This window comes from Spermophilus citellus (assembly GCF_964194105.1).
Source record: "Spermophilus citellus genome assembly, chromosome: 16".
Classification (NCBI taxonomy): domain Eukaryota; kingdom Metazoa; phylum Chordata; class Mammalia; order Rodentia; family Sciuridae; genus Spermophilus; species Spermophilus citellus.
Window position 1 is genome coordinate 62,675,548 of NC_138196.1, and position 13,144 is coordinate 62,688,691.

Sequence of the window (13,144 nt, forward strand, 5' to 3'; positions counted from 1 at the left end):
TGCCAGGGTCAGTAGAAAGGTTGCTGCTGTGCTCTTAGATTATAATGAAGATACAAGTTGCTGTTCAATGAGAGTGATTAGGCAGTGATCAAGAGGTTAGCAGTGAACTTGAGAATGGTGTTGGTAGATAAGATGTGGGTGTCAGACAATTTCATGCTTTTGTAGTTTCTGCAATTAAGCAGAAACAGAACATTGTAATCTCTAAGTGACACTAGGTAATTTGTTTCATCTTTACAATCTAAAAAATTTAATCTAAAAAATGTTTAACACTTTAAGTCTCAGTTTTTCATCTTCAAAATGGAACAATATCACCCATAACTTTTATAGCTTAATTTAAAATTTGATAATGCACATGAAGCTCAGCATCTGGCTTATACCATTAAGTAGATGTAGTAAATGCTATTTCTAGAAATATTACTGCTGTATTTCCTTCTGTTGTATGCACTGTAATAAGGTGTAGAACCATTGCTGTGACAGAGGAACCCAAAGACATTGGTAAGTTCAAAGGTTTAAAACAACGAGTCTATAAAAATGCATAAGAAGTACCTATCTTTATATGCAAAATTAGATGTGTTTGGGTGAAAAATGCACTAATAAGTGGTATTTCAAGGATTATAGTCAGCATTGTCTAAGGGAAAACTCCAGATGATATGAAGCCTGCAGTCATGCCTCTTGAGTTTCCTTTTGAGCGTATTTTATTTTGAGGGTAAGGACAACATAATATTTCTGTTCATATATTAGATATAGTTGCTACAGTTTAATAAAAATTACTTTTAAACTGGATGTGGTGGCACATGCCTGTAATCCCAAAGATTCAGGAGGCCGAGGCAGGAAGATCATAAGATTGAGGTCAACCTCAATTGCTTAGTGAGAGCCTGTTTCAAAATAAAAGAAGTACTAGAGATGTAACTCAGTGGGAAACTACTCCTAGGTTCAATTCCTAGTATATACCTCATCAATCAATAAATAAGTAAACAATTAAAAATAACTTCTGTCATTTGCTTCGCATATATAAATTAAAATATTTCAAGCAGATTTTTATTTTTGGTACTGGGGATTGAACCCAGGGACATTTTACACTGAGCCACATCCCCAGCCCTTTAAAAGTTTTTAAATTCGAGACAGGATCTTGCTAAATTGCTGAGGCTTGAACTTGCCATCCTCCTGCCTCAACTCCCAAGTAGCTGGGATTACGGGCTGTAACACAGCACCCAGCTCTAGCTGCTTTTTGCATTTATTATATTCAGGATGCATTTTCTTTCTTCAGAAAGAACTGGTGTGATTTTATAGTGGAAGTAATAGTCTAAAACCGATTTACTTAGGGCTGTCTGTACGATGTTACAAGAATCAATCTATACTTACATGTAAATAATGACTATGATAAAGGAAAAAAAGAAAAAAATGAGTTCTTAGATTGCTTTTTCAAAAAAAAAATCTTTTAACAGTTTAGAATATTTTTAACATAGTTTATGGTGCTTTGCTTAGCTGTTCTTCATATCCACAAACCCTGAAATTTGAGATCCTATCTAACTGCACATACATATACATATATATGCAGTGTTTACATATATTTATGTGATAAAGTGTACAATCTTACTGAGCATTGACTGTTAAAGTAAGTAGACTTTGAAAATTCCATATAAAACTAAATTAAAATCTTACTTATTTGGGACTTTTATAAAGAAGAGCTTCACTTTGTCATTTATATTTTTAAGTTTCTTTTTCGGTTAATGGAATTCTGGAATAACTAACTGGTTATGATAAAAATCTGAACTATTATTTCTTGGTCCAACTACAAAGGGGAAAAGCTCCAATAACTTGACTTCTTTCTCCTCAATGCATTTAATTTTTCTTTTGTGTTCTAAGGGCCTCAGCACCAGTGGAGTCCTAGGTCTGTTGGGACACAGTTTCCCATCTGCAAATAGGAGTTTGAATTTTTTTGTGTGTATGGCGAGGCTACAACACACTGAAATGCCAGAAGGAAGTAGCCTCTCTCATTGGAAAGCTAGCTTGAAAAGGTGACAATGTGTAGTGTCACCTGTCATTAATGTCATCAAATCGTCCTACAACATAAGTCATAGAGTAATGATGTCATAGCAGAATTGTCAAAACTATGTAAACAATTGTCAAAACTATGTAAACAATTGTCAAAACTATGTAAACAATTGTCAAAACTATGTAAACTATGTATGAAGAGGGTGGTGGCAGCTTACCTTAAAAGAGATTTCATATTGTTCTCCTCCCCAGATTTCTAAACCAGGATCATAGCCACCCAGTTCCCAAAACCATTTTCGATCCACAGCAAAGAGACCTCCAGCCATGACAGGAGACCTGTGAAATGAACAAAATAATCTTTAAAGGACTATGAACATCAGAGATAATGACATTTTATTTGAGGGGAAAATACCAAACTTTGTGATATGGTTTAGTGGTCAAATGAACCATACCATTTTCTATAAGTGGATATATGATTCTTTTGGGGCCACTTTTCTATAGTGAGGATTGAGGAAGAACCATTTTGAATATTAAACTTTGCATTTCAGGTTCTAATGAAACAAAGGCCCTGCAGAACTACATTTTCTCCATCTGTTAGTCTTTAGAAATATGTATGTGACTCACATTTTGCACTCAATGTTAGAGCTTTTTCTTTGAAAGAGGTCTCATGCTATCAGAGAATGGTGTTGACAATGTTGTTGACTTAATCCTTTAGGATGCATGCACTGAGCATCTACTACATATAGATCCTGTCTATAGACTGTAAAATGGTCAATCAAAATAGAATAACCAACCAGAATTATTTAATTAACAATATGAAGCTGAAATTTAAACGAGATCTTTTTTCACTTTATACAATTTTTTTAGGCCTTCTTGCCTTTCTAAGAAATATCATTTTGACTACATGATAATTTTCAGGAATTCTACAATGTTAGGATGCATAATCATGTTGCTATTAATAAGATAATTATAATCACTGGATGTGCCCTGCCCTACTTCTTTCTTGGAGTTCAAAATTCTTGTTTTGTTTTCTTGAGTGCTGCCTATGTGCTGGGTTGTAGGCTAAGGTCTTTACTTCATTACCTTGATGAAAACCTGATAACAACACCGTGAATACCACCTCTATGGTTTGAAAAACAGGCCCAAGGCTGGAATTAGTGTGTGGTGAGCCAGGCTGGACCTGGTCCTCTGATTTTAAAATCTTTGTGCTCTTCACCATGACACTATAGGGGTCAAGAGAGACAGCTCTATACACATAGATATAGAATAATGTGAGAACACCATTAAATAGGCCAAGCAAACATAAAAACAAACATTTTTAGCACAGTCAATGTGACAGTTTTGAAAAATGTTTGAAACAGAATATTTATAAATGGCAATGCAAAACATACAATTTTGATACATATTTTAAAATGTCTATAAATGTGATAAGCACACCAATTTGCATTCTACCTGAGGCTTTACTCTTGGTAATGTTCTTTGAGGCACTTGTGCAACATAAACCTGAATTTAAGGAACTTTGCATGTTAAGATGGTACTTGATCTAATCACTTCAGTTTAGAAATATTTTTGTAGGTATAAATTATATGTAGACTGAAAGATTAAAAGTCTGAAAGGGAGACTTATTTTTTTTTACTCTAGAAAAGTGAGAAGAATGCAGAACATGTCATTTTTAATTTTGTTTGAATTAATAATTTATAATCAGATATACCTTACATTCCTCTCCGAGCAGCCTAATCATTTCCATTTTACCGCGCACTGCATTTCAGAGTGGAATTACAACTGTAGCTGGAAAAAATTAGGACTGTAATGCTTATTGGGTTCAGCTCCCCAATGAATACATTTCAGTCATTGCAATCTTTGCTTCTGCAGGGATGGGGTATGAGACAGCAGATACTCTCCAGTCCTATTCACTCTGAACCACTCTCAGTCATACAAATATATTCTCATTTAATTGTGTCAAACACGAGGCCAAAGTGCATCAAAATTTACACTGCCCACAAAGGATCTGAAAACTAGAAGCATGGTAGTGAGGGAGGGATTAGGAAATAGAGAGTTCAGAATTGATTTTTTTATTGTGAACAATTTGTTGAAAACACAATAATCTTGTTTTCTTAACGAACTTATTTAAAAAGCCCATGTATTGTATTTTAGGTTAATGTAGACACATAATGAGATAAATTCAAATGGATCCTGTTTACCTTGTGAATGTTTCTATCAAGCTCCCAATAAATTAAATTAATTTAACTTATTAATTTATTTACTTTAATAAATTAGCATGCCTTAGAAATACTTTTTACACATGTATAATTTTTTTTAAAAAAATTTATTTGTTTTAATTAGTTATATATATAGTAGAGTGCATTTTGACACGTCATGCATAAATGGAGTATAACTTCTCATTCATCTGGTTGTACATGATGTAGAGTCACATAGGTCATGTAATCATATATGCACATAGGATAACCATGTCAGATTCATTCTACTATCTCTCCTGCCTTCATGCCCCCTCCAATCCCTTCACTCCCCTCTGTTTCATCTAAAATACCTCTGTTCTTTCCCCCCACCTTATTGTGAATTAGCACACATATCAGAGAAAACATTTGGCCTTTGGTTCTTTGGGATTTTTTTTTTTTTTTTTTTTTGCTTAGCATAAAGCCCATCTATTTACTGGCAAATGCCATAATTTCATTCTTCTTTAAGACAAAGTAATATTCCATTGTGTAAATATACCACAGTTTCTTTATCCATTCATTTGTCGAAGGGCACGTAGGTTGGTTCTATAGTTCAGCTATTGTGACTTGAGCTATTACAAATATTGATGTGGCTGCTTCACTGTAGTTTGCTGACTTAGAGTCCTTTAGGTATAAACCTAGAATTGGGATAGCTGGGTCAAATAGTGGTTGCCTTCCAAATTTTCTTAAGAATCTCCATACTGTTTTCCATAGTGGTTGCACCAATTTGCAGTCCTACCAGCAATGTATGATTTACTTATAAATTTTAAGAATGGCTTAATTGAAGCGTGACAACATACAAGGGATTGCTCATATTTTAAGTGTACCATTTGGTAAGTTTTGACTTATGTGTACTTTTGTAACCCCATCACCACTTTTGAGAAATGAACTCATCTACAATCTCCAAGAGTTTTCTCGTGCCTCTTTGCATTTATGCCCTCGGGTTCCTCTCTTCATTCTCCTCGCTGGGGAAGCTATTGATCTACTTTCTTCTACAACTGATTAAGGTTTGCTTTTACTAAAGTTTTATATAATATAAATGAGATCATGCAGGATGCATTTTCTTGGTGGGGAGAGGACTGGCTTCTTTCATTTAATATGATAATATTGAGATTTGTCTATGTTGTAGCATGTGTTGATAGTTCATTTTTAAAAAAATTGTTGCGTGGTATTCTATTTGCATGAATACGCCACAGTTTGATTATTCATGAGTCTATTAATGAACTTGTAGGTTGATTCCAGTTCAGAGCTCTTATGAATAAAGCTGCTATGACCTATGTGTACTCACTGTGTGGACATGTGCTTTCATTTCTTCTGGGGAAAATACCCAGGAGTGGAATGATTAGGTCATATGGTTGGTATAGGCACATGCTTAACCTTTTAAGAAACTGCAAATCGTTTTCCAAAGTGACTATACCTCCTTATCTTCCTCCAGCAATGTTTGTGTTCTGGTCACCATGTGTCCTCACTGATAATTAGGATGGTCAATGTTTTGAAGTCTAGTCATTACAACAGTATATGGTGGTGTGGTTTTATTTTGCATTTCCATGATGGTTAATGATATTAGTGTGTTTGTGCATTTCTTTCTTTTTTTCCTGACTCATCTAGCCACAGTTTTACCAATTTTATTGATCTGCTTAAAGGACTGTTCCACTTCATTAATTTCTCTTTTGTTTGTCTTTTATCATTATTAATTTCTTTTTAGTATACAATTATCTTAATTCTTCTGTTTATTTTCAATTTAATTTGTCTTCATTTTAGAGTTATTTAGGGTAGAAACTGAGATAACAGATTTGAGTCTTTTATTTTTTTCTGAGATAGGTATTTAGTACCGTAAATCTCCATTAATTACTATTTATCAGAACCCCACAATTGATAGGTAATATTGCCATGTTTATTATGTTCAAAATACTTTTTAAAAAATATGTTTAATTTTCTTTTTTGACTTGCATGTTACATAGATGTGTTTAATTTAGTTTCCAAATATTTAGGAATTTTTGGATCTTTCTATTATTGATTTCTAATTTAATATCATTGTGGTCCAAGTGTGTACTTTGTATGAGACCTTTTTTTCTCCTTATTGGGACTTTTTGATGGCTCAGAATGTGGTCTATTCTGGTAAATGTTCCAGGTGTATTTGAAAAGTTTTGAATTCTGTTGGTGTTGGGCAGTGTGCTCTATAAATATTTATTAGGTCCAGTTGTTTGATAGTATCTTTTGAATCATGTATAGTTTTATTGATTTTCTTTCTCCTTTTCTCTATCAGTTATTGAGAGAGGAGTGTTGAAATCTCTGACTATAATTCTGAGTTTGTTTATTTTTTTCATTGCTGTCTATGTTTTTTGCTTCATGTCTTTTGTAGCTCTGCGAACAGTGCAAAGATGTTTAGGGGTTTTTCTATTCTTAACCTCATCATAACTATTAGGTGACTTATATCCTCCCTGGTAATCGTCTATATGTTATCATCTATTTTGTGTTATTGACATAGACACTCCATCTTCTTTAGATTTGTATCATCTAAATACTAGTATTTATAACTTTGTATTTATTTTTACTTTTTAATTATTTGTGTCTTTATACTTAAGTGGCTTTCTTATAGCATATACATATATACACACACACATATCTTGCTTTTAATTGGGTTATTTAGATCCTTTTCTTTGATTATTTATGTAGTTAGATTTAATCCAATTATCTTCCACTTTTTTTTTCTGTTTTCCAACTGTGGTTTCTGTCTTCTTTTCTGATTATTTGAGGAATCTTAGGATAGTAGCTTTCATTTATCCTCCTCCAGCCTTTCTGCTTAGCTATCACACATCTCACTTTCACATATGTTGTAACCCCACATTATCTAGTGAATATTTTGAAGCAATTATCTTTTAAAAGTTTTAAAAATAATTAACAGAATGACCTGTTTTCTTTTTTTTAACTCTACATTTTATTTTTTTATTTATTTTTATTTATTTTTATTTTTTTATTGATTATTTAAAGCATTACATAGCTCATGATATATCATCTTTCATACATTTGACTCAAATTGTGTTTTGAACTCCCATTTTCACCCCAAATACAGATTGCAGAATCACATCTGTTACATATTCACATTTTTACATAATGCCATATTAGTGACTGTTGTATTCTGCTACCTTTCCTATCCCCTACTATCCCCCCTCCCCTCCCCTCCCCTCCCATCTTCCCTCTCTACCTCCCCTGCTGTTGTTCAATTCTCTCCCTTTTTTCCCTCCCCCTTGCCCCTCATAACCTCTTATAATTTTATGTATCATTGAAGGTCTTCTACCATTTCCGTATGTTTTCCCTTCTCTCTCCGTTTCTCTCCCCCCATTACAGAATGACCTGTTTTCAATGTGCACTTTTATGTTCTGTGAGTTATCTGTAATATATATCCAGAATAAAATGGAATAAATTTGAAAAGTTTTAAACAATAAAATTGTATTATGCAAAATATTGTGTATATATGAAATCATAATATGAGCATCATTTCAGAATTGTGTTGAATTTTATAACTTTGGAGAAAATGTAACATTGGGATATTTCTTGTGCACCTATGTTTGTTCACTGAAATTCATACTTGACTACACACTGAGGAGTTAACTGTTGGGCAAGGTACTGAAGTCAAAGGAAGCTAGGTTAATATATTCCTGCTATGTTAAAGATAAGAAGAGTTTATCTGTTGTATCATTTTCTCCTCAAAGGAAATGAAGAAGAGAAATTTATTATTTTCAGCATATTCTTCTATACTCTTGCTTTTCATTTTATATGAATTTTTAAAAAACCTCGATTACCCTGCACAAAAAATCAACTCAAAGTGGATCAAAGACTTAGGCACTAGATCAGAGACCCTGTGCTAATAGAAGAAAAAATAGGCCCAAATCTTCACCATATCAGCCTAAGATCTGATTTCCTTAACAAGACTCCTAAAGCACAAGAAGTAAAATCAAGAATCAATAAATGGGACGGATTCAAATTAAAAAGCTTCTTCTCAGTAAAGGAAACAATTAGTAATGTGAGGAGAGAGCCTACAGATTGGGAGAAAATCTTTACCACATGCACCTCTGATAAAGCATTTATCTCTAGGATATATAAAGAACTCAGAAAACTTAACACCAAAAAACAAGTAACCGAATCAATAAATGGGATAAGGAATTGAACAGACACTTCACAGAAGATCAATAAAAATATGAAAAAGTGTTCAACATATCTAGCAATTATAAAAATGCAAATCAAAACTACTCTAAGATTTCATCTCACTCCTGTCAGAATAGCAATCATCAAGAATACATGCAACAATAAACATTGGTGAGGATGTGGTGAAAAAGGAACACTCTTACATTGTTGGTGAGACTTCAAATTGGTGCAACCACTATGGAAAGCAGTATGGAGATTCCTCAGAAAATTGGGAATGAAATCACCATTTGACTCAGCTATCCCACTCAGTGGTTTATACCCCAAAGACTTAAAATCAACATACAATAGTGACGCAGCCACATCAATGTTTATAGCAGCTCAATTCACAATAGCTAGACTATGGAACCAACCTAGGTGTCCCTCAATAGATGAATGAATAAAGAAAATGTGGTATATATACTCCACAGAATATTATTCAGCTTTAAAGAAGAATGAAACTATGGCATTTGCCAGTAAATGGTTGGAGTTGGAGAATATCATGCTAAGCGAAATAAGCCAATCCCACAAAACCAAAGGCGAATGTTTTCTTTAATATATGTATGCCAATTCACAATAAGGTGGGGGGCACTAGGGAAGATTAGTGTCCTTTTAGATTAGGTAGAGGGAAGTGATGGGAGGGGAGGGGAGGGGATTTAGGGATAGGAAAGACAGTAGAATGAAGCAGACATTATTATTTTTTTTTCTGTTAACACTATTTTTTTTTATTGGATGTTCACAACATTACAAAGCTCTTGACAAATCATATTTCATACATTAGAATCAAGTGGGTTATGAACTCCCATTTTTACCCCAAATACAGATTGCAGAATCACATCGGTTACACATCACATGACATTATTACGTATGTATATATGTGACTACATGACCAATATGATTCTGTAATATGTATACTCAGAAAAATGAGAAATTATATCCAATCTATATATGTATATCAAAGTGCATAAATGCATTCTACATCATGTATAACTTATTAAAACAGATAAAAAAAAACTAAGAAAAATTTAACTGTGAACATATTGATGTGCTTTATAGGAATTACTTATAATATCATAAACCAGGCTTTAAGTTTTTTTTTTTTAAAGAGAGAGTGAGAGAGGAGAGAGAGAGAGAGAGAGAGAGAGAGAGAGAGAGAGAGAGAGAGAGAATTTTTAATATTTATTTCTTAGTTCTCGGTGGACACAACATCTTTGTTGGTATGTGGTGCTGAGGATTAAACCCGGGCCGCACGCATGCCAGGCGAGCGCGCTACCACTTGAGCCAAATCCCCAGCCCCTAGTTCATTTTTCTTTTTGTATTATACTTGCTTTTTAACAGATTTAGAAATACAACTTATTTCCATTCTTTTAGTGGAAACCTTGAAATTTTATACTGCGCATATACTTTTATTTATTTATTTAATTTTTAAATTTTTATATTTTTTATTGGTTGTTCAAAACATTACAAAGCTCATGATATATCATCTTTCATACATTTGACTCAATTGGGTTATGAACTCCCATTTTTACCCCAAATACAAATTGCAGAATCACATCGGTTACACACTCACATTGTTACATAATGGCATATTAGTGACTGTTGTATTCTGCTACCTTTCCTATCCCCTACTATCCCCCCTCCCCTCCCCTCCCATCATCCCTCTCTACCTCATCTGCTGTTGTTCAATTCTCTCCCTTGTTTCACCCCCCTTTCCCCTCACATCCTCTTCTATGTAATTTTGTGTAACATTGAGGGTCTCCTACCATTTCCATATGCTTTCCCTTCTCTCTCCCTTTCTCTCCCCCAACTTGTCTTTGTTTAATGTTAATCTTTTCCTCATGCTCTTCCTCCCTGTTCTGTTCTTAGTTGCTCTCTTTATATCAAAGACGACATTTGGCATTTGTTTTTTAAGGATTGGCTAGCTTCGCTTAGCATAATCTGCTCTAATGCCATCCATTTCCCTGCAAATTCTATGATTTTGTCATTTTTTATTGCTACGTAGTACTCCATTGTGTATAGATGCCACATTTTTTTATCCATTCATCTATTGAAGGGCATTTAGGTTGGTTCCACAGTCTAGCTATTGTGAATTGTGCCGCTATGATCATTGATGTGGCAGTATCCCTATAGTATGCTCTTTTAAGATCCTCAGGGAATAGTCCGAGGAGGGCAATAGCAGGGTCAAATGGTGGATCCATTCCCAGCTTTCCCAGGTATCTCCAAACTGCTTTCCAAATTGGCCGCACCAATTTGCAGTCCCACCAGCAGTGTACAAGTGTACACTTTTCCCCACATCCTCGCCAACACTTATTGTTGTTTGACTTCATAATGGCTGCCAATCTTACTGGAGTGAGATGGTATCTTAGGGTGGTTTTGATTTGCATTTCTCTGATTGCTAGAGATGGTTAGCATTTTTTCATGTACTTGCTGATTGATTGTATATCCTCCTCTGTGAAGTGTCTGTTCAGGTCCTTGGCCCATTTGTTGATTGGGTTATTTGTTATCTTATTGTTTAATTTTTTGAGTTCTTTGTATACTCTGGATATTAGGGCTCTCTCTGAGGTGTGAGGGGTAAAAATTTGTTCCCAGGATGTAGGCTCTCTATTTACCTCTCTTATTGTTTCTCTTGCTGATAAAAAACTTTTTAGTTTAAGTAAGTCCCATTTATTTATTCTTGTTATTAACTCTTGGGCTATGGGCGTCCTATTAAGGAATTTGGAGACCGACCCCACAATTTGTAGATCGTAGCCAACTTTTTCTTCTATCAGACGCAGTGTCTCTGATTTGATATCTAGCTCCTTGATCCATTTTGAGTTAACTTTTGTGCATGGCGAGAGAAAGGGATTCAATTTCATTTTGTTGCATATGGATTTCCAATTTTCCCAGCACCATTTGTTGAAGATGCTATCGTTCCTCCATTGCATGCTTTTAGCCCCTTTATCAAATATAAGAAAGTTGTAATTTTGTGGATTGGTTTCTGTGTCCTCTATTCTGTACCATTGGTCCACCTGCCTGTTTTGGTACCAGTACAATGCTGTTTTTGTTACTATTGCTTTGTAGTACAGTTTGATCTCTGGTATTGCTATACCTCCAGATTCACACTTCCTGCTTAGAATTGCTTTTGCTATTCTGGGTCTTTTGTTTTTCCATATGAATTTCATGATTGCTTTATCTATTTCTACAAGAAATGCCATTGGAATTTTAATTGGCATCGCATTAAAACTGTAGAGAACTTTGGGTAATATCGCCATTTTGATGATGTTAGTTCTGCCTATCCATGAACTGGGTACATTTTTCCATCTTCTAAGATCTTCTTCTATCTCTCTCTTTAGGATTCTGTAATTTTAATTGTATAAATCTTTCACCTCTTTTGTTAGGTTGATTCCCAAGTATTTTATTTTCTTTGAGGATATTGTGAATGGAGTGGTTTTCCTCATTTCCATTTCAGAAGTTTTGTTGCTGATATACAGGAATGCCTTTGATTTATGTGTGTTGATTTTATATCCTGCCACTTTGCTGAATTCATTTATTAACTCTAGCAGTTTCTTTGTAGACCCTTTTGGGTCTGTTAGGTATAGAATCATATCGTCTGCAAATAGCGATAATTTAATTTCTTCTTTTCCTATTTTTATGCCTTTAATTTCTTTTGTCTGTCTAATTGCTCTGGCTAGTACTTCGAGAACTAAATTGAATAGAAGTGGTGATAGAGGGCATCCCTGTCTTGTTCCAGATTTTAGAGGGAATGCCTTCAGTTTTTCTCCATTTAGGATGATGCTAGCCTGAGGTTTAGCATATATAGCTTTTACAATGTTGAGGTAAGTTCCTGTTATCCTTAGTTTTTCTAGTGTTTTGAACATAAAGGGATGCTGTACTTTGTCAAATGCTTTTTCTGCATCTATCGAGATGATCATATGATTCTTGTCTTTACGTCTATTGATGTGGTGAATAGCATTTATTGATTTCCGTATATTGAACCAGCCTTGCATCCCAGGGATGAATCCTACTTGATCATGGTGCACAATTTTTTTGATATGCTTTTGTATTCGATTCGCCAGGATTTTATCGAGAATTTTTGCATCCAAGTTCATTAGAGATATTGGTCTGTAATTTTCTTTCTTTGAAGTGTCTTTGTCTGGTTTTGGAATCAGGGTGATGTTGGCTTCATAGAATGAATTTGGAAGAGCTCCTTCTTTTTCTATTTCTTGAAATAGTTTGAAAAGTATTGGTATTAATTCTTCTTTGAAGGTTTTGTAAAACTCCGCTGTATACCCATCCGGTCCAGGGCTTTTTTTGGTTGGTAGTCTTTTGATGGCTTCTTCAATTTCTTCCTTTGTTATTGGTCTGTTTAAATTATGTGTGTCTTCCTGACTCAGTCTGGACAAATCATATGACTTAAGAAATTTATCGATTTCTTCACTATCTTCTATTTTATTGGAATATAGGGTTTCAAAATACTTTCTAATTATTTTCTGTGTTTCTGTAGTGTCTGTTGTGATATTGCCTTTTTCATCCCATATGTTAGTAATTTGAGTTCTCTCTCTTCTTCTCTTCATTAGCATGGCTAAGGGCCGGTCGATCTTATTTATTTTTTCAAAGAACCAACTTTTAGTTTTTTCAATTTTTTCAATGGTTTTTTTTTGTTTCAATTTCATTGATTTTTTGCTCTAATTTTAAATATTTCTTGTCTTCTACTACATTTGCTGTTGTTTTTCTCTTCCTTTTCTAGGTTTTTG

At 34.2% G+C, this 13,144-nt stretch overlaps 1 protein-coding gene across 1 annotated transcript in view; it reads right to left on the reverse strand.

Moving 5' to 3' along the window:
• Positions 1-13,144, reverse strand: part of GALNTL6 (polypeptide N-acetylgalactosaminyltransferase like 6) — a gene marked incomplete at both ends in the record, with an annotated part of 1,074,421 nt that overhangs the window by 106,141 nt on the left and 955,136 nt on the right. The window contains one exon of the mRNA XM_081269347.1: positions 2,214-2,331. Within this exon, the coding sequence (XP_081125473.1) occupies positions 2,214-2,331 (118 nt within the window). The remainder of the gene's footprint in view (positions 1-2,213; positions 2,332-13,144) is intronic.